General features: G+C 48.6%; 1 protein-coding gene across 1 annotated transcript in view; it reads left to right on the forward strand.

The window, feature by feature from the left end:
- CACNA1I (calcium voltage-gated channel subunit alpha1 I) overlaps window positions 1–21804 on the forward strand; it is a gene marked incomplete at its 5' end in the record, with an annotated part of 119427 nt that overhangs the window by 25970 nt on the left and 71653 nt on the right. The window contains one exon of the mRNA XM_038756084.1: window positions 3967–4064. Within this exon, the coding sequence (XP_038612012.1) occupies window positions 3967–4064 (98 nt within the window). The remainder of the gene's footprint in view (window positions 1–3966; window positions 4065–21804) is intronic.

The raw sequence follows: 21804 nt of genomic DNA on the forward strand, positions 1-21804 counted from the left end.
GCCTGTTTGGGTGGGACCCAAAGTCGGCCCCCTCTACCCCCTCCTGGGCTCCGAAGGCGTCTGCTCTGGGGTTGTTTTAGCCCCGGAGAAATGGGCCTGTGGGCATCTGGGCCTGGCCCTAGTCCCCCGGCAGCCTGCCCGTCCCCTTCTCCCGGGGGCTGGCACCCACAGGGGACACAGCTGGATGGTCTGGGCAGGACACATCAGGCAGAAACTCCTCACCCTGGGCTTCAAGGCTGTCCATCACCTCGCCCCCTCCTACCTCATCTCCCTTCGCTCCTTCTCCAGCCCAGCCCGCAACCCTCCACTCCTCTGCCACTAATCTCCTCACCGTGCCTCGTTCTTGCCAGTCCCACCGTCGACCCCCAGCCCACGTCATCCCCCTGGCCTGGAATGCCCTCCTTCCACACATCCGCCAAGCTAGCTCTCTTTCTCCCTTCAAGGTCCTACTGAGAGCTCACCTCCTCCAGAAGGCCTTCCCAGACTGAGCCCCCTCCTTCCTCTCCCCCTTGTCCCCCGTCCATCTCCCCCGTTTCACCTCCTTCCCTTCCCCACAGCACCTGTATATATGTATATATGTTAGTACGTATTTATTACTCTATTTATTTTACTTGTACATATTTATTCTATTTATTTTATTTTGTTAATATGTTTTGTTTTGTTCTCTGTCTCCCCCATTCTAGACTGTGAGCCCACTGTTGGGTAGGGACCGTCTCTATATGTTGCCAACTTGTACTTCCGAAGTGCTTAGTACAGTGCTCTGCACACAGTAAGTGCTCAATAAATACGATTGACTGAATGAATGAATGATGACACTGATGTTTCTGCTGCCCCTTTTCCCCTGGGGTGGACCAGGCATGGGATCACTTGGGCTGCCCTCCCTTCCTTTCATTCATTCAGTCATATTTATTGAGCACTTACCGTGTGCAGAGCACCGTACAATACATTGTACTCTTGTACATATAACAATAAACACATTCCTTGCCCACAATAATGATAATGATGGCATTTATTAAGCACTTACTATGTGCAAAGCACTGTTCTAAGCTCTGGGGAGTTTGCAAGGTGATCAGGTTGTCCCACGTGGGGCTCACTGTCTCAATCCCCATTTTACAGATGAGGTAACCGAGGCTCAGAGAAGTTAAGTGACTTGCCCAAAGTCACACAGCTGACAAGTGGCAGAGCCGGGATTTGAACTAATGACCTCTGACAACAAAGCCTATGCTCTTTCCACTGAGCCATGCTGCTTCCCTAATGAGTTTACAGTCTAGCAGAGGAGTGGGAGGATCACACAGGGAGGTGTGTGCCCACATACATGGGAGAGGAAGGGAGGGCTTATCTGCCACTCACACCTGTCCCTCCCCATCCACACCCTCTTAACCAATCAATCACCAGTATTTATTGGGTACTTACTGTGGGCAGAGCACTGTATTAAGCGCTTGGGAGAGTATGATGTGCTACAACAGAGTTGGGTGACACTCCCTGGGGGCTGGGATCGCATCTCCCAACTGTTGAATTATACTTTCCCAAGCGCTTAGTACAGTACTCTGCACACAGTAAGTGTTTAATAAATGCCATCGATTGCTTCCTTGGAAATGACGGATGGGGAAATGGCGGAGGATAAGGACATGTAATAATAATGATGGTATTTGCTAAGCGCTTACTATGTGCAAAGCACTGTTCTAAGCGCTGTGCACTGTTCTAAGCACTGACATAAGTCCTGTGGGGCTGTGGTGGGGTGCGTGCCACTCAAATGCATAAAAGGGAGGGCAAATGGAGTGGCAAAATGAGGGGTTAGTTGGAGGGAGGGGTTTGGAGATGGGTAGCGTGGTGGTCTCCCTCCATGGTTTCTCCCCACTCCTGCCAGCCTGGGTGAGCATTACTGTTGCTGAGTAACAATAGCAGCAGCAGCGCGGTTTCTGCTTCCCAGATTCATTCATTCATTCATTCAATCGTATTTATTGAGCGCTTACTGTGTGCAGAGCACTGTACTAAGCACTTGGGAAGTCCAAGTTGGCAACATAGAGAGACGGTCCCTACCTAACAGCGGGCTCAAAGTCTAGAAGAGGGGGAAAGACAACAAAACAAAACATGTGGACAGGTGTCAAGTCATCAGAATCAGGGCGGTGTGGGTCCCAATGCCCCAGTCTGGGCAGGGAGGCCTCCCAGAGCTCCGAATCTGGCCATCAGAATGGCCCCTCAGGGCCAGACCCCAGGGGCTTGTGAGCAACCACGTACCCCCTTCCTCTTTCTCCTCAACCCTCTGTTTCCACCAACCTTTGGTTCCCGGCCCCTCTGTTGGTTCCCCACGCCAAACACTCACACACTTAGGAGTCTCCCCCTTGCTCTCTCTCTCTCTTAGCTCTCCTCTGTGTCCCCCGTGTATTTTCCTGCTTCTCGTCCTCTGCCTCTTCACTGTCTGCCTGTCTCTTTCTTTCCATTTCCCCACTGCAGCCCCATGTCCTTCACTCTCTGCTGTCTAACTTCCTGTCTTCCCTGCCTTTTTCTGCCCTGTCACCCAGGCCCCACCCTGGACCTCTCCCCTTTCCCACTTTCAGCTGCCCCCTTCCCTCCCCAACCAAAGCCGATCACCTTTACTGAGGGTCTCTGGGGGAGAAGGATCTCAGTGCAGTTTGAGGGGAAATGATATTAAAACAACACGATTTGGGAGAACACCACTCTCCTATAGGATGAGGTTCACTTACACTGAGCTCAGATCCCCAGAGTTCAATTAAGTGGACTTTATCCTGGCCCTGTTCACTTCCAATCAATCAGTCAATCAATCGGTCGTGTTTACTGGGCACTTACTGTGTGCAGACCAGCATACTAAATGCTTGGGAGAGTACAATATAACAATATCATGGAGTTCGTTGACACGTTCCCTGCCCACAACAAGCTCACGGTTTAGAGGGGGAGACAGGCATTATGGTAAATAAACTAGGGAGACCTACACAAGTGCCGTGGAGCTGAGGGAGGGTTGAATAAAGGGAGCAAATCCAAGTGCAAGAGTGATGCTGAAGGGAGCGGGAGAAGAGGAAATGAGGGCTTAGTCAGGGAAGGCCTCCTGAAGGAGGTGGGCCTTCAATAAGGCTCCTTGCTGATGCCTTGCTCTCCAGGCTCCTTGCAGACCTCTGACCACATAGCCTTTGGTGTTCCCCTGGGGTGCAGAAGGGGTTAGAAGGGGTTCATCGGCATCCCCATGACTTTGCCCCGACTGAAAGTAATGCTACTGCTACTACTACTACTACTACTACTACTACTACTACTACTACTACTACTACTACTACTAGTACTACTACTACTACTACTAATGGTATTTGTTAAGTGCTTATTATGTGCAAATCACTGTTCTAAGCGCTGGTGGGGGTGGGGGTACAAGGTGATCAGGTTGTCCCAGGTGGGGCTCACAGTCTTCATCCCCATTTTCCAGATGAGGGAAAATGGCATATAGTCAGTGCTTAACAAGCACAATTATTATTATTATTGTTATTATTATTATTATAATGATGGCATTTATTAAGCACTTACTGTGTGCAAAGCACTGTTCTAAGTGCTGGGGAGGCTACAAGGTGATCAGGTTGTCCTACGGTGGGGGGGCTCACAGTCTTAATCCCCATTTGACAGATGAGGGGACTGAGGCACAGAAAAGTGAAGTGACTCGCCCAAAGTCACCCAGCTGACAAGTGGCGGAGCCAGGATTAGAACCCACGACCTCTGACTCCCAAGCCCGGGCTCTTTCCACTGAGCCACGCTGCTTCTCTAACATTTCATTTGGGTTTTGCACCAGGTGCATGGTGCGGTCAGGTGTGGAGGAGGGGGATGAGAAGAAGCCGCCGCCATCCCTTGCCTCTTCTTTTTGGTGCGAGTCTCTTTGCCCTCCCACTCTTCCTCACTCTCCCTCTCTGTCTCCTTCCCTCCACCTCCTCCTCTGGCTCCCGCTCCTGCTCCTCCCCCTCCCCTCTGCAGGATGGTGGAATACTCCCTGGACCTTCAGAACATCAACCTGTCGGCGATCCGCACAGTCCGGGTCCTGAGGCCCCTCAAAGCCATCAACCGGGTGCCCAGTAAGTCCTCCCGCCTCCTCACCCCCCAGCCCAGGTGGGCAAGAGGGGCAAGAATCCTCCCCGGCACATCCAGCACAAGGAGAGTCTGGTTGGGCACAAGGGATGGCAGGAAAGGGCCTGGGGGCTGGCATCCCAGGGCTTAGTACAGTGTCTGGCACATAGTAAGTGCTTAACAAATACCACAATTATTATTATTACATTGGTCTGGGCCGGCTGGAAGCAGGGAGGACCCCTTCCTGCTGTGCTTCGGGACGATGAAAGGGTTTGGGGGCCAGTTTGGATGAAACCACCTTGAAGAGCAGCATGTCCTTGTGGAAAGAATCCAGGCCTGAGGGTCAGAAGACCTGGGTTCTAATCCAGGCTTTGCCACTTGTCTGCCGTGTGACCTTGGTAAGTCACTTCACTTCCTTGGGCCCGTTTCCTCCACTGTAAATTGAGGATGAAATACCTGTTCTCCCGTCTCTTTAGACAGCAAACCCCATGTGGGACAGAGACTGTATCTGACCTTATTATCTTCTATCTACCCCAGCACTTAATACAGTACTCGGCATATAGTAAGGGCTTAACAAGCACTATTATTATTGTTATTATTACCATTATAATAATAATGATGGCATTTATTAAGTGTTTACTATGTGTAAAGCACTGTTCAAAGCGCTGGGGAGGTTACAAGGTGATCAGGTTGTCCTACGGGGCGGCTCACAGTCTTAATCCCCATTTTACAGATGAGGTAACTGAGGCACAGAGAAGTGAAGTGACTTCCCCAAAGTCACACAGCTGACAAGTGGCAGAGCTGGGATTAGAACCCACAACCAATGACTCCCAAGCCCATGCTCTTTCCACTAAGCCATGCTGCTTCTCATCTATTCTCTTCTATTATCTGCCTCTCTTCTAATATGAGAAACCAGAGAAGACTGGTCCTAGAAGACTGTCAAAAAATGATCACAAATCAGTCAATCAAAGGTCAGGGGTCGCAGGTCGCCAATCAATCCATCGTATTTATTGAGCGCTTACTGTGTGCAGAGCACTGTACTAAGCGCTTGGGAAGTACAAGTTGGCAAGGGCGTCAAACAGTTTTAGCGTGGAGAGGTGAAAGGAGCAGGGAGGCTATTTAGCTTGGAAGCCGAGGGGTGGCCGGAGCGGTGACCGAAGTATTTTCTTTGGGGTGTTTATGATTTTGAAAAAAATATTAGGCTAATATCAATTTCAAGGGGGTAGGTGTTTTAGGTAGGTGTCCCCCTCTCCATCCCCCCCATCTTACCTCCTTCCCTTCCCCACAGCACCTGTATATATGTATATATGTTTGTACATATTTATTACTCTATTTATTTATTTATTTTACTTGTACATATCTATTCTATTTATTTTATTTTGTTAGTATGTTTGGTTTTGTTCTCCGTCTCCCCCTTTTAGACTGTGAGCCCACTGTTGAGTAGGGACTGTCTCTATATGTTGCCAACTTGTACTTCCCAAGCGTTTAGTACAGTGCTCTGCACACAGTAAGTGCTCAATAAATACAATTGATTGATTGATTGATTGATTGATTTAGAATCAAGTGGTACGTGAAGGGACAGTATGAGGATCCCGGATGGCTCTCCCTCTTTTCCCTGAGAGACCAAATGAGAGGAAACGGGGCAGATCTGTGGAGAGGGGGTGGACGTATAGCCGACTTGGCCGAACTTCCTGACCTTAGCCGCCTTGGCGACCTGCGACCCCTGACCTTTGAGGGGATGAATCAGGTTTGAAGGGTGGGTGTGGGGCCCCTGTTCCTGGAGACTTTTAGACTGTGAGCCCACTGTTGGGTAGGGACTGTCTCTATATGTTGCCAGCTTGTACTTCCCAAGCGCTTAGTACAGTGCTCTGCACACAGTAAGCGCTCAATCAATACAATTGATTGATTGATTGATTGGAGAGCTTTAATTGGATTGGCTTGAAATCGGCTTGTTCTGGATGATTTAGCTAGCTTTGGAGTGAGTTGTGGTGTTTATTAAGTGCTTCTGAACACAGTGACTACTAAGGATGATTACAATGCTAGAGCATTACAGCGTGGCTCGGTGGAAAGAGCCCGGGCTTGGGAGTCAGAGGTCATGGGTTCTAATCCCGGCTCCGCCACTTGTCAGCTGTGTGACTTTGGGTAAGTCACTTCACTTCTCTGGGCCTCAGTTATCTCAGCTGTAAAATGGGGATTGACTGTGAGCCCCACGTGGGACAACCTGATCACCTTGTATCCTCCCCAGCGCTTAGAACAGTGCTTTGCACATAGTAAGCGCTTAACAAATTCCATCATCATTATTATTATTATTAAAAAGGCTTTGTGCTCACTTTGAAACATGCTAATAACAATAATGATAATAATGGTACTTGTTAAGCACTTACTACAGTGCCTGGCACATAGTAGGCACTTAATAAATATCATAATGTATTACAATATTACGTTGGAGATTGGCCAGTGGTTCCCATGTGCACACCAACTTGGTTCTTTTCTTCCCACCCATCTCCTCTTAGTAATGATGGTGTTTATCAAGTGCTTACTCTGTGCCAGGCACTGTATTAAACGCTGGGGTGGATACAAGGAAATCAAGTTGGACACAGCCCTGTCCCATGTGGACCTCACAGTCTCAATCCCCATTTTCCAGATGTGGTAACTGAGGCACAAAGAAGTGAAGCGACTTGCCCGAGGTAACACGGCAGGCAGTGAGAAGCAGCGTGGCTCAATGGAAAGAGCTCAGGTTTTGGAGTCAGAGGTCACTGGTTCAAATCCCGGCTCCGCCAACTGTCAGCTGTGTGACTTTGGGAAAGTCACTTAACTTCTCTGTGCCTCAGTTCCCTCATCTGAAAAGTGGGGTTTAAAAACTGTGAGCCCCCTGTGGGACAACCTGATCACCTTGTAACCTCCCCAGCACTTAGAACAGTGCTTTGCACATAGTAAGCGCTTAACAAATACCATTATTATTATTATTAAGTGGCGGCGCTGGGATTAGAACCCATGACCTTCTGAGTCCCAGGTCCCATGCTCTACCCATTACACCAAGATGCTTCTCAGTACTCTTCCTCCCTGAACATGAGTGGGAGTTAAGTCAACCAGTGGTATTTACGGAGTGCTTACTGGGTGCAGAGCACTGTCCTGAGCACTTGGGCGAGTACAGTAGAGCAAGAAGGCACGATTGCTGCCCTCAAGGAGCTGTCAGTCTCACAGATTGTAGCTGAGCCTTTGTCAGTGGGTACAGCTGGGATGAGTGCCCAGGAAACCAGACAGGAGCCCGGATCTTATCCAGTCATTCCGACGCCGATGTCTGGTGTGTTGCTGGTGGCCAGGAAGAGAAAGGTGGTGGTGGGCTACCTCTGAAGCCTCTGTTCTCATTGCGCCTGCCTTGTTTTGACCTGGAAAATCTTGGAATGGGGCAGAGGGGTTGACTGTCATCACACAATTCCCATGCTTTTTTGGGGATGGTATTTGTTAAGCGCTTACTACGTTCCAGGTACTGTAATAATAATAATAATAATAATGTTTGTATTTGCTAAGCGCTTGCTATAATAATAATAATGGCATTACTATGTGCCAAGCACTGTTCTAAGCGCTGGGGTAGATACAAGGTGATCAGGTTGTCCCACATGGGGCTCACAGTCTTAATCCCCATTTTACAGATGGGGTAACAGAGGCACAGAGAAGTTAAGTGACTTGCCCAAAGTCACACAGCTGACAACTGGCAGAGCCGGAGTTTGAACCCATGACCTCTGACTCCAAAGCCCGTGTTCTTTCCACTGAAGCACGCTGCTTCTCTAAATGCTAAGTGCTGTACTAAGTGCTGGGGTAGTTATAAGTTAAATCAGGCTGGGAAACAATCCATATCCCATCTGGGACTCACAGTCTTAATCCCCATTTTACAAATGAGGGAACTGAGCCACAGAGAAGTTAAGTGATTTGCCCAAGGTCACTCAGCAGTACAGAGCTGGGATTAGAACCCACATCCTTCTGACTTCAAAGTCCGTGCTCTATCCACTAGGCCGTGCTGCTTCTCATGAGGTCAAAGATCTGGAGCTCTGTCCTGCCTGGGCAATACCAGAATAGGGAGCCCCAGACTGTCTGAGTTTTTAAACAAGAAGTCAGTCACTCTTAATGAGGTTTGGAGGAGGGGTATGTACATATGGATGTATGTATGTGTGTATGTATGTATGTATGCACGCATAATCTCACAATCATATCTTTTCCCTTGCTTTCTTGGGAAGCCTGCTTCTCCCTGTCTTTCACCTTCCCTCCTCTCTGGGGAAAGTCAGCCGGGTGAGAAAGTGTGAAGTAGTGTGAAAATCAATCAGTCAATCAATTAATCATATTTACTAAGCGCTTACTACGTGCAGAGCCCTGTACTAAGCACTTAGGAGAGTTGGTAGACACACTCCCTGCCCATGAGCCCAGGCCTGGGAATCAGGTGACCTGGGATCTAATCTCAGCTCCACCACTTGTCTGCTGGGTGATCTTGCAGAAGAGATGTGCCTCAGTTTCCTCATTGGTAAAATGGAAATTAAAAACCTGTTCTCCCTCCGTCTTAGACTGTGAGCCCCATGCAGGTATCCAACCTGATTATCCTGGTACATACCCCAGTGCATAGTACAGTGCTTGGCATTCATTCATTCATTCATTCAATTGTATTTATTGAGCGCTTACTGTGTGCAGAGCACTGGACTAAGCGCTTGGGAAGTCCAAATTGTCAACATATAGAGACGGTCCCTACCCAACAGCGGGCTTACAGTCTAGAAGGGGGAGAACTGTAGAGAGGACTGTAGATTGGGGGGTGGGGCAGGGAATAAAGTCTCCTCTGTGCTCTGTCCTGCACAGAGCACATAGTAACACATGTGACCATCATCATTATTATTTTTATTACTGTTCTTGTTACCAATATTGTTATTGCAGTTCACTCCGCACCTCAAGGAATGGGTCTGGGAGCTCCTGGGTTCCCAAGACCTCTGGAATTCAGATTGGATCTCACGATCTGAGAAAAAGTGTAGCCTACTGGATAGAGCATGAGCCTGGGCAAGTTAGAGGATCTGGGTTCTAATCCCGGATTCGCCACTTGTCTGCTGTATGACCTTGGGCCAGTCACTTCACTTCTCCGGGCCTCAATTTCACCTCATCTGTAAAATGGGGATTAAGATTGTGAGCCCCAAGTGAGACACGGTCTGGGTCCAACCTGATTAGCTTGCATCTACTCCAGCATTTAGTACAGTCCCCGGCATGTAGTAAGTGCTTAAAAATACCACGTTAAATAAAAGCGAGTTCTTCTGCCGGCCAGAGAAAGAGGGAGCAGGACAGAGCACAGAGGAGAATTTATTCCCTGCCCTGCCCCTCCTCTCTACAGTCCTGAAATGAACTCATTCATTCCTCCCTGAAGTCCGAGGTCAGCCTGCAGGCCCGTTGGCCCTCAGCAAGTCCATTCCATATCCTGGAGCCCGTCAGGTTCATTATAGGTGTGATTAGGTGGGAGGTGGAATCAATCAATCAATCAATCAATCATATTTTTTGAGCGCTTACTGTGTGCAGAGCACTGTACTAAGCACTTGGGAAGTACAAGTTGGCAACATATAGAGACAGTCCCTACCCAACAATGGGCTCACAGTCTAAAAGACTTTAAATTAACAGACATCAATATAAATAAATACAATTACACTGTACTAAGTGCTGGGGTGGATACAAGCCAATCGAGTTGGACACAATCCCTGTCCCACGTGGGGCCCACAGTCTCAATCCCCATTTTACAGATGGGGGAACTGAGGCCCAGAGAAGTGAAGTGACTTGCTCAAGAGCACACAGCAGATGAGTGGAGGAGCTGGGATTTGAACCCATGACTTTCTGATTCCCAGGCCCGGGCTCTACCCACATGGGCATACTGTGTCTCCAGAATTAGGAGGAGAGATCAGAGAGCCCGAAACAGAGAGTGAGGAGAGGGGCGATCTGGACAGCCCAGAATACAGACTGAGGAGAAGGGAGAGAAGACAGTCCAGAAGAGAGAATCAGGATGAGGGAGAGCAGGCAGCCTAGAAGAGAGAATGAGGAGAAGGGAGATCAGACAGCCCAGAAGAGAGAATGAGGAGAGGGGAGATCAGACTCTCCAGGAGAAAGAGTGAGGAGAGGGGAGAGCGGACAGCCCAGAATACAGAATCAGGAGAGGAGAAATCCGACAGCTTAGGAGAGAGAATGAGGAGAGGAGAGATCAGACAACCCAGAAGAGGACATCAGGTGAGGGGCGATCAGACAGCTCAGAGTGGGGAGATCGGACGGCCCAGAGGAGAGAATGAGGAGAGGAGAGATCAGATGGTCCAGAAGAGAGAATGAGAATCAATCAATCAATCAATCATATTTATTTATTATAATCAATCAATATTTATTGAGCGCTTACTGTGTGCAGAGCACTGTACTAAGCGCTTGGGAAGTACAAGTTGGCAACATATAGAGACGGCCCCTACCCAACAGTGGGCTCACAGTCTAAAAGGGGGGAGTCTAAAAGTAGGGGGAATCAGAGAGAACCTGCTGGCTGACTCCCCAGAGGACATTCACCAAGTCTCTGTAACAAGGGGATGGGTGGGAGGGTGGAAGGCTAGACCAGCTAGCTAAAGCCCAGAAGCCATCCATCCATTTCTCAGTATCCCCCACTCCTTTGTTCCATCGGCAACCAAGGTCACTGCTGCTTCTTCCCGGTTTTCCTCTCAGTGGTGGCGGGGACCATTTTTCTCCTCTTTATCTCCATTTCCCTGGCCCTGCTGTGAAGTTTTTCTGGCTTTTCCAAAAGCCCAGAGGTGAACTTGTGCCAAGCTCGGACAGGGGAAGAGATGGGAAAACATTTTTGTTTTCTGTAACTCCTTTAAAAAAATGTCCGCCCCCTCCCGTTCCGGGCTCCGAGCCACCTCTGGATATGGAGGTCTTCTTGGCCCAGAGAGCAGGCTGGGAAGCTGCGGGAGCAAAACTTCCCCCTCTGGAGAAACGGCGTGGCCCGATGGAAAGAGCCCAGGCCTGAAATTCGGGGGATCTGGGCAGCGTGGCTCAGTGGAAAGAGCCCAGACTTGGGAGTCAGAGGTCATGGGTTCTAATCCCATCTCCACCACTTGTCAGCTGTGTGACTTTGGGCAAGTCACTTGACTTCTCTTTGCCTCAGTTACCTCATCTGTAAAATGGGGATTAAGGCTGTGAGCCCCACATGGGACAACTTGATAACCTTGTATCTCCCCCAGTGCTTAGAACAGTGCTTGGTACATAGAAAGTGCTTAACAAATACCATAATATTTATTATTATTATTATTATTATTATTATTATTATTATTAATCCCCTGCAAGCACACCTTCAGTGCCTCAGTTTCTTCATCTGTCAAATGGGGATTCAGTACCTGTTCTCCCTCTCTCTTAACTCCAAGCCCCATGTGGACAGGGACTGCATTCAATCTGATTATAGTGTATCTAGCCCAGCGCTTAATAAAGTGCTGACCACATAGAAGCGTTTAACAAACACCAGTATTATTATCACCAAGACATCACCCTCTTTTAGCGCTTTCCTTTCCCAGGCTCTCTTCTCTTCTTGCACACAGCTTGGATGTGCCCAGACTTTAAATTTTCAGCTGCAGCTTGGATATAGCTCCCAGAGATAGCCTCCTGAACCCTGGATGGAGCCTACAGGCCACCATCCTACCTGTCTCCCCAAAGCACAACTTGCAATTTCTTCACCCCCGCACTTTCCCAGGTTACTAATGAGGAGGGAGGAGAATGGGAGACCCGCCATGTTGGATCAAGAAGGGTATGGATAAATGCATTCATTCATTCAATCATATTTATTGAGCACTTGCCGTGTGCAGAGCACCGTACTAAAGCGCTTGTGAGAGTAAAAATAACAATAAACAGATACATTCGCTGCCCACAATGAGCTTACAGTCTAGAGGGGGAGACAGACATTAGTAGAAATAAGGAAATTACAGATATGGATGTAAATGCTGTGGGGCTGGCGGTGGGCGGGGGGGGGGGGAATGAATAAAGGGAGCAAGTCAGGATGATGCAGAAGGGATTGGGAATGAGCTACCTGGGAGGTGGGGGGAGGAAAATTTGGGGAGAGATGGAGTTGGCAGGCTGAAACCGACTCCCTCGGCTCTGCCTTCTAGACTGTGAGCCCGCTGTTGGGTAGGGACTGTATCTATATGTTACCAACTTGTACTTCCCAAGCGTTTAGTACAGGGCTCTGCACACAATAAGTGCTCAATAAATACGATTGAATGAATGAATGAATGAATGCACCGTGAGATGGCAGCTGCTTATCTTACCATCTACCACCAGCCCGGCCCTGGGCCCAGTTTGTGTCCCCAGCACCCACCCTCCCCCTTCACCAGCCACCACTGCCCAGGGGCAAGGGAGAGCAAAGCTAAGAGAAGGGAATGCTGGGACATCTACAGGCCATTGGCTTATGGCTCCAGTGAGGCATTAAAAGACCACTTTGTTTTTCCTGTTCCTTCGTTTCCTCCCGAGCCCACAAATGCCATGGAGCCTCCTCAGGGCCTTGCTGCAGGATAAACATCTCTCCTAAGTTGCTATTTTAAGGCACAGCTAATGTTCCTAAATAATTCTCCCAGGGGTCACTGGACGATGTGTTGGGATGCCTGCTTGGAACTCCATTTTGTTGTTTCCAAGTCCTTGGGAGACCACAGGCTTTTATTTCTTTCAGATTCCTGTTGGTTCATGAATCAATGCCTCTTCTTCCCCTCTTGCTCCTCTGTGCGTGGCCCGACCCATGCCCTGCTTCCTGTCCCCGCTCCATCTCAGGTCTCCCCGGCCAGTCTGGACGCGGCAGGATCCTGTGGGGATGTGGGTCTCAGAACTGGGGAAGCAGGGTGGCCTACTGGATAGAGCACAGGCCTAGGAGTCCAATTCTGGCTCTGTCACTTGTCTGCTCTGAGACCTTGGTCAATTCACTAATCTTCTCAGGTCCTCAGTTCCCTCATCTGTAAAATTCATTCATTCATTCATTCAATCAATCGTATTTATTGAGTGCTTACTGTGTGCAGAGCACTGGACTAAGCGCTTGGGAAGTACGAGTTGGCAACATCTAGAGACAGTCCCTACCCAACAGCGGGCTCACAGTCTAGAACGGGGAGACAGACAACAAAACAAAACATGTGGACAGGTTGGTCAAGTCATCAGAACAAATAGAATTAAAGCTAAATGCACATCATTAACAAAATAAATAGAATAGTAAATATGTACAAGTAAAATAAATAGAGTAATAGTAAAATAGAGTAAAATGGGGATTAAGACTATGAGCCCTGGGTGAGACTTGGACTGTGTCCAACTCGATTACCTTGTATCCACCTCAGTGCTTAGAACAGTGCCTGACACATAGTAAGCGCTTAACAAATGCCATTTTAAAAAAACTACGCCAACACAACCCTGCTCGGATCTCCTTAAGCCCAAGCCCTGGCAGGAATTGAAACTGAGAGGGGGCGGCAATCAGTCAATCAATCAATCGTCTCTGTTGAGTGCTTATTTTCAACCAAAGCACTGTACTAAGCACTTGAGAGCAAACAATACAGTTAGTAGGCATGATCCCTGCCCTCAAGGAGCTTTCAATTTAGCAGGGGAGACAGACACTGGAGTAAATTTCAGGTAGGGAAGAGCAACAGAGTTTTAAGATGGGTTTGTAAGTGTTACTGGGGGGCAGATCCCAAGAGCATAGGAAATGAGTGTCCTGGTGGTTAGGGGATGTGCTAAGTGTCCAAGTGTCCCCTCCCCACAGCACTTGTGTATATTTGTCTATATTTGAGAAGCAATGTGGCTCAGTGGAAAGAGCCCGGGTTTTGGAGTCAGAGGTCATGGGTTCAAATCCCAGCTCCGCCAATTGTCAGCTGAGTGACTTTGGGCAAGTCACAACTTCTCTGGGCCTCAGTTACCTCATCTGTAAACTGGGGACTAATACTGTGAGCCCCCCGTGGGACAACCTGATCACCTTGTTACCCCCCTAGCGCTTAGAACAGTGTTTTGCACATAGTAAGCATTTAATAAATGCCATTATTATTATTATTATTATTACTCTATTTTGTTAATGATGTGTATATATCTATAATTCTATTTATCTATTTTGATGGTATTGACACCTGTCTACGTGTTTTGTTGTCTGTTTCCCCCTTCTAGACTGTGAGCCCATTGTTGGGTAGGGATTGTCTCTGTTTGTTGCCGAACTGTACTTTCCAAGTGCTTAGTACAGTGCTCTGCAGACAGTCAGCACTCAATAAATACGATTGAACTAAATGAATGAATTAAAGTGGGATTAGGGGGTGGGGAAATGAGAGTTAAGCAGAGAAAGGCTCTTGGAGGAGGTACAGTTTTAGAAGGACTTTGAAAATGGGGAGAGCGGTGGTCTTTTGGATATGAAGGAGGAATGGTTTCAGGAAGAAAGAAAGTTGTGAGCAAGGAGTCAACAGTGAGAGACAAGAGAATGAGATCCAGTTGAGTCAGTCGGCCTGAAAGGAGGGAAGTGTACAAGCTGGGGTGTACTGGGAGAGGAGCCAGGGTAAGTCCTCTAGACCATAAACTCCTTGTGGGCAGGAATCGAGTCTACCAATTCTGCTATACTGTACTCGCCCAAGCGCTTTTGAACAGTGCTGTGCCCAGAGTAATAATAATAATAATGGCATTTATTAAGCACCTACTATGTGCAAACCACTGTTCTAAGTGCTGGGGAGGTTACAAGGTGATCGGGTTGTCCCCCCGGAGGTCTCACAGTCTTCATCCCCATTTTACAGGTGAGGTAACTGAGGCACAGAGAATAATAATAATAATAATGGTATTAGTTAAGCACTTACTGTGTGCAAAGCACTGTTCTAAGCACTGGGGGGATACAAGGTGATCAGGTTGTCCCACGTGGGGCTCACAGTCAATCCTCCTTTTACAGATGAGGGAACTGAGGCACAGAGAAGTGAAGTGACTTGCCCAAAGTCACCCAGCTGACAACTGGTGGAGCTGGGATTTGAACCCATGACCTCTGACTCCAAAGCCCATGCTCTCTCCACTGAGCCATGCTGCTTCTCTAAGTGAAGTGACTTGACCGAAGTCACCCAGCTGACAATTGGTGGAGCCGGGATTTGAACCCATGACCTCTGACTCCAAAGCCCGGGCTCTTTCCACTGAGCCATGCTGCTTCTTAATTGAGTAAGCACTCAATTAATTTATGATTGATTGGTTGATGAACAGGGTTTGGGGGCGAGTGGATGGAATGCCCAGAAGAGAGGAAGCAGAGCTTGGAGGTCACTGCTGCTGCTCTTACCCCAGCTGTCAGAGAAATCACTGCACTTTTCTGTGTCTCTGTAACCTCATCTCTAAAATGGGGATTAATAATAATAATAATAATAATAATAGTGATAATAATAGCTGTGGTATTTAAGTTCTTACTATGTACCAAGCACTGTACTTAGCACTGGGGTGGATACAAGCAAATCAGATTGGACACAGTCCCTGTTCCATGTGGGGCTCACAGTCTCAATCCCTATTTTACAGAAGAAGCGCAGAGAAGTGAAGTGACTTGCCCATGGTCACACAGCAGACAAGGGGCAGAGCCAGGATTAAGACTGTGAGCCCCATATGGGATATGGACTGTATCCAACCTGATTAACTTGTATCTACCCCAGTGTTTAGTACAGTGCCTGGCACATAATAAGCACTTAACAAATGTCATTTAATAAAAAAAGTTCAGCCAGGAGCACAAGGCCCGGGAATGGTCCAGTCGGGTTCATTCATTCATTCATTCAATCGTATTTATTGAGCACTTACTGTGTGCAGAGCACTGTACTAAGCACTTGGGAAGTACAAGTTGGCAACCTATAGAGACGATCCCTACCCAACAGTGGGCTCACAGTCTAGAAGGGGGAGTTAAAGCCCCCTGAGGAAGATGGTTGTCAACCCTTTTCCTAAAGATTCATTCATTCATTCATTCAATCGTATTTACTGAGCTCTTACTGTGTGCAGAGCACTGTACTAAGCGCTTGAGAAGTACAAGTTGGCAACATATAGGGACGGTCCCTACCCAACAACGGGCTCACAGTCTAGAAGGGGGAGACAGACAACAAAACAAAACTGGGAAAGAGACACCTTAAATGCCCTCAGTGGCCTGTTCCAGCTTATTATCACCCTGGCAGCCAAGACAATTCTGCTTTCTCCCACTTCAATCGAAGCCAGTTTTCGCTGGTTCAGTCAGCAGTACTTTCTAATAATAATAATGCTGGTGGTATTTGTTTTCTGGGTGCCAAGCACTGCGCTGAGTGCTGGGGAGTTACAAGATCATCAGGTCCCACCTGGTGCTCACAGTCTAAGTAGGAGGGAGAACAGGTATTGACCCCCATTCTGCAGATGAGGGAATTGAGGCACTGAGAAGTTAATTGACTTGCCCGAAGGCAGACAGCAGGTAAGTGGTGGAGCCAGGATTAGAACTCAGATCATCTGACTCTCAGGCACATGTTCTTTCCACTAGGCCATGCTGCTTCTCTGAGAACAACTGGCTAACACAGCCCTTTAATAGATCCTTCTTAGACTTGGAGGTTGATTAGGGCAGTTCTCCACCGCCTCTTCTCCCATCTAAGCAATCTGGATATATCTAACTGATTTCCTGGCCTTTTAATCGCTCTTGCTACTCTTTTCTGCACCCATCATCATCATCAATGGTATTTATTAATAATAATAATAATGGCATTTATTAAGCACTTACTATGTGCAAAGCACCGTTCTAAGCGCTGGGGAGGTTACAAGGTGCTCAAGTTGTCCCCTGGGGGCTCACAGTCTTAATCCCCATTTTACAGATGAGATAACTGAAGCCCAGAGAAGTTAAGTGACTTGCCCAAAGTCACACAGCTGACAATTGGCGGAGCCAGGATTTGAACCCATGACCTCTGACTCCAAAGCCCGGGCTCTTTCCACTGAGCCACGCTGCTTCTCATTGAGCACTTATTGAGCACTTACTGTGTGCTGAGCACTGTACTAAGCACTTGGGAGAGTACAGTACAGTTGACTGTACTGTGAGCCCGCTGTTGGGTAGGGACTGTCTCTATGTGTTGCCGACTTGTATTTCGCAAGCGCTTAGTACCGTGCTCTGCACACAGTAAGCGCTCAATAAATACAATTGATTGATTGACAGACATGTTTTCTGATCCTCTTGCCTGTAAGCTCATTGTGAGCAGGGAATGTGTCAGTTATGTTGCACTCTCCCATGTGTCAGTTATGTTGTACTCTCCCAAATGCTTGGTAGAGTGCTCTGCACACAGTAAGTGCTCAATAAATACAATTGACCTGTCCCAATTCCCATACATCCTGGCTATAGGGCAGGGGCTTGCCCCCACTCCCTCCCTCTCACCATCCCCTGCCCCGAGCTGAGCCCAGGCCTCTGGCTTGCCACTGCCTGAGTTGGGCTGGGCCTGGAAGCAGGCCCGCTAACCCACACTGGCCTGAGCCATATGCCAGTCCTCTCTGCCTGCCTCAGAGCTCCTGCTGGGCCCTTGATTACCTGGCATCACAGAAGGTCCAGAAGCAGAAGGGCCCGAGCTCCATCCCCCCACCCACCTCAGTCCCCTTCCACTTCTCCTGCCCCATTTTCTCTCTGTCAGCCCAGGGCAGGGCTTCCTGGCGGAGGCTGAGGCCGGGCCTGTGGACCCTCCTGCATTGCGGGCTGGCCCCAGGGACGGCAGGAGAACTGGCCGGATTCCGGCGGACAGGCCGGCAGAGTGGTATCCTTCCCTGGGGGTCTCACCCTGTCCAGTGCTACCCGTCCCACCCCCACCCCTCCATCCCCCTGGGCTGTCGAGTCCCACTGGAGGAGGGCTGGCACCCGCTGGGCGCTTGCAATGGCACGGCTGTAGCCCCGCTGTCCACGCTGATGGGGGTTGACAGGTTCCATCTGGAGATAGGGGCCCCCGAGCCTCCATCCTTGGCAGACACATAGAGAAAAGTTTCCAGCGCTTCCAGAGCCGAGCAGCAAAGCAGTCCCCAGCGAGACAGCCACCTTTTTTTAAACTGTTAAGCACTTACTATATGGCAGACACTGTACTAAGCGCTGGAGTAGATACAAGTTAATCAAATTGGACTCAATTCCTGTCCCATATGGGGCTCATAGTCTGAGTCTCCATTTTACAGATGAGGTAAAATTGAGGCACAGAGAAGTGAAGCGACTTGCCCAAGGTCACACAGCAGGGAGGCCGGAGGGGGTCTGGAATCTCCTGCGATGTCCGCAGCCTCTGCTGCCCGAGACTCCCGGCTGCAGAGACAGAGAGACACAGAGAGAGAGACTGAGAGAGAGACAGGAGAAAGGAAGGAGAGAAGGCGAGAGAGAGGAGAGAGAAGAGAGGGAGAGGGAGGAGAGACTGGGAGAGAAGAGAGAGAGAGGGAAAGAGACTGAGAGGAAAGAAATGCAGAAAGGGAGAGAGACAGGAGAATGACCGAGATGGAGAGAGAGTAGAGAAACGGAGGAGGGAGAGAGAGACTGAGATAGAGTGAGAAAGAGAAGAGAAATGGAGAGGAGAGACAGAGAGAAGAGAGAGTCTGGGGGGAGAGATGAGAGAAAGACTAAGAGGTGGGGGAGAGAGACAGAGAGAAAAGAGAGAGTCTGAGAAATGGGGGGAGAGAGAGGAAAGAGATTGATTGATTGATTGAAGCAGCATAGCTTAGTGGATAGAGCCCAGGCCTGGGCATCATGGATTTTAAGCCTGGCTCTGCCACATGTCTGCTGTGTGACCTTGGGCAAGTTACTCACTTCTCTGTGCCTCAGTTGCCTCATCTGTAAAATGGGGTTTAAGACTATGGGCCCCATGTGGGACCTGGTTGGTGTCCAACCTGACTGCCTATTTACCTTAGTGCTTAGAACAGTGCCAGGCACACAGTAAGTGCTTAACAAATACCGAAATGATGATTGCCCCCTCCCGGGTCTCTGTCTCTCAGGGACTGTGTCTCTGTGTTCCTCTGTAGTATCTTAATCTCTCCTTCTCTTTCCCACATCCACACTCCCCCACACCATTCCCCATCCACACCCACCAAACCCTTTTCCCGCCATAGGCATTGGCGGCGACCCGTAAAGCGCAATTTGATGTGGATAATTATGGACAGCAGGCATCAAAAGTGGATTAACCAGGGTTTTGGGCCGGTGGTGATGATGTGGGGTGGGAAGGAGGTTCTGACTGTTTCTCTAATCTCATCCTCCCCTGTTCCCTGGCATCTGAAACAAGGAACCAGCTACGCTTCATGATTTACTCATTGTTCGGAGAGTGGAGCGGGAGTTTGTGGGGAGGAAGGGATTGTGGCGATGCTGGGCAGAGAACCTGGGAGGAGGCAAAGTTTACTCGGTTTATTAGATTTTTAATATCCCTGGAGAACAATAGGAAGTTTAATTAATTGAATGACAAGAAGACTCTGCTTCCAGGCTAAGGGGGAGGGGGAGTGGGAAGGGGATGGTGATAGAACCCGGGCCCGGGAGCCAGAAGGACCTGGGTTCTAATTCCAGCTCTGCCATTTGTCTGCCGTGTGACCTTGGGCATGTCATTTCACTTCTCTTTGTCTCAATTACCTCATCTGTAAAATCGGGATTAAGACTGTGAGCCCCTTGTGGGACAGGTTGTATGTACCCCAGTGCTTAGTTCAGGGCCTGGCACATAGTAAGTGCTTAACAAATACCTTAAAAAAAAAGAGGCCTGTGGATGCCCAGAGCATCTGGGTGCCCTGGGGGAGAGGGTCCCAAATGACCTATTTATTTTATTTTATTTTGTTAATATATTTTGTTTTGTTGTCTGTCTCCCCCTTCCAGATTGTGAGCCTGTCGTTGGGTAGGGACCGTCTCTATATGTTGCCAACTTGTACTTCCCAAGCACTTAGTACAGTGCTCTGCACACAGTAAGCGCTCAATAAATATGATTGAATGAATGAACCTATTTAACCCTTTTTTGATTAATCTCTGTGGTGTTCGTTAAGCACTATGTGCCGTACTAAGCACCGAGGTAGAGTCAAGATAAACAGGTTGGATTCAATCCCTATCCCATGTGGGACTCACCGTCTATGAGGAAGGGAAACCTAGTTTTTAATCCCCATTTTACAGCTGAGGAAACGGAGGAAGTTAAGTGACTTGTCCAAGGTCTCTTGGCAGGGAAGTGGCAGAACTGGGAAGAAAAGCCAGGTGCTCGGACTCCCAGGCCATGCTGATTGAGTGGAGGGTTGACTGACCTACTTTTTGGGGCCGGGAGGCGGGTGGCACGGATTAATTATTGATAGAAAACGCTTCGCACCTAAAGAGCATGATATAAATTTCCAACGATCATCATCGTTAATAATGATCTCATCCCCGCCCCTGATCCTGGGATAGCTGGGGTTCTGCTCCACCCACCCAGGATGCACGAGTGCACATACATATTCCCGCACATGCTAAGCCTTGGGAAGGGAAGGATGAAGGAAGGGAGCCAGGGAGGGAGGCAGAAAGGTGGGTCAGGGTCACCTTGGGGGTAAAGGAGATCCCTTGATTTATTCCCCCCTTGAGTCTCTCTCCCTAAGAGGATGACAGAATGGTTTAATTAATAGTTGTGGTATTTGTTAAGTGCTTACTAGGTGCCATCTCCCCCTCTAGACAGTACGTAAGCTCGTTTGGGGCAGGGAACGTGTCTACCGGCTCTCTCCCAAGCGTTCGGTTCAGTCCCAAGTTCACTCCCGCATCTGCCAAGCTAGCTCTCTTCCTCCCTTCAAAGCCCTCCTGAGAGCTCACCTCCTCCAGGAGGCCTTCCCACACTGAGTGCTTGGCACATAGTGTGCGCTTAACAATGCCATTATTATTATTATTACTTAACTTCTCTGGGCCTCAGTTACCTCATCTGTCAAATGGGGATGAAGACTGTGAGCACCCCGTGGGGCAGCCTGCTCACCTTGTAACCTCTCCAGCGCTTAGAACAGTGCTTTACACATAGTAAGCGCTTAACAAATACCATTATTATTATTATTATTACTTAACTTCTCTGGGCCTCAGTTACCTCATCTGTCAAATGGGGATGAAGATTGTGAGCACCCCGTGGGACAGCCTGCTCACCTTGTAACCTCTCCAGTGCTTAGAACAGTGCTTTGCACATAGTAAGCACTTAACAAATACCATTATTATTATTGTTATTACTTAACTTCTCTGGGCCTCGGTTACCACATCTGTAAAATGGGGATGAAGACTGTGAGCCCCCCGTCGGACAGCCTGATCACCTTGTAACCTCTCCAGCGCTTAGAACAGTGCTTTGCACATAGTAAGCACTTAATAAATACCGTTACTATTATTATTACTTAACTTCTCTGGGCCTCAGTTCCCTCATCTGTAAAATGGGGATGAAGACTGTGAGCCCCCTGTGGGACAGCCTGATCACCTTGTAACCTCTCCAGCGCTTAGAACAGTGCTTTGCACATAGTAAGCGCTTAACAAATACCATTATTATTATTATTATTATTATAGCACTCTGCACACAGTAACGGTGCAATACTATTGATTGATAGGTTGCCAAACCACTGTACTAAGCACTGGAAGAGATACAAGACAATCAGATTGGACACAGACTCAGACCCCCACAGTGCTCACATTCTAAGGGGAAGGGGGAACAGCTAATGAATCCCCCTTTTTCAGGTGAGGGGCCTGAGGTACAGAGATGAGAAGTGACTTATCCAAGGTCACACAGTAAGTAAATTGGCTTTGCTGGTATTAGAACCCAGGACCCCTGACGCCCAGAT

The sequence above is a fragment of the Tachyglossus aculeatus genome, chromosome 14 (assembly GCF_015852505.1).
Source record: "Tachyglossus aculeatus isolate mTacAcu1 chromosome 14, mTacAcu1.pri, whole genome shotgun sequence".
Taxonomy (NCBI): domain Eukaryota; kingdom Metazoa; phylum Chordata; class Mammalia; order Monotremata; family Tachyglossidae; genus Tachyglossus; species Tachyglossus aculeatus.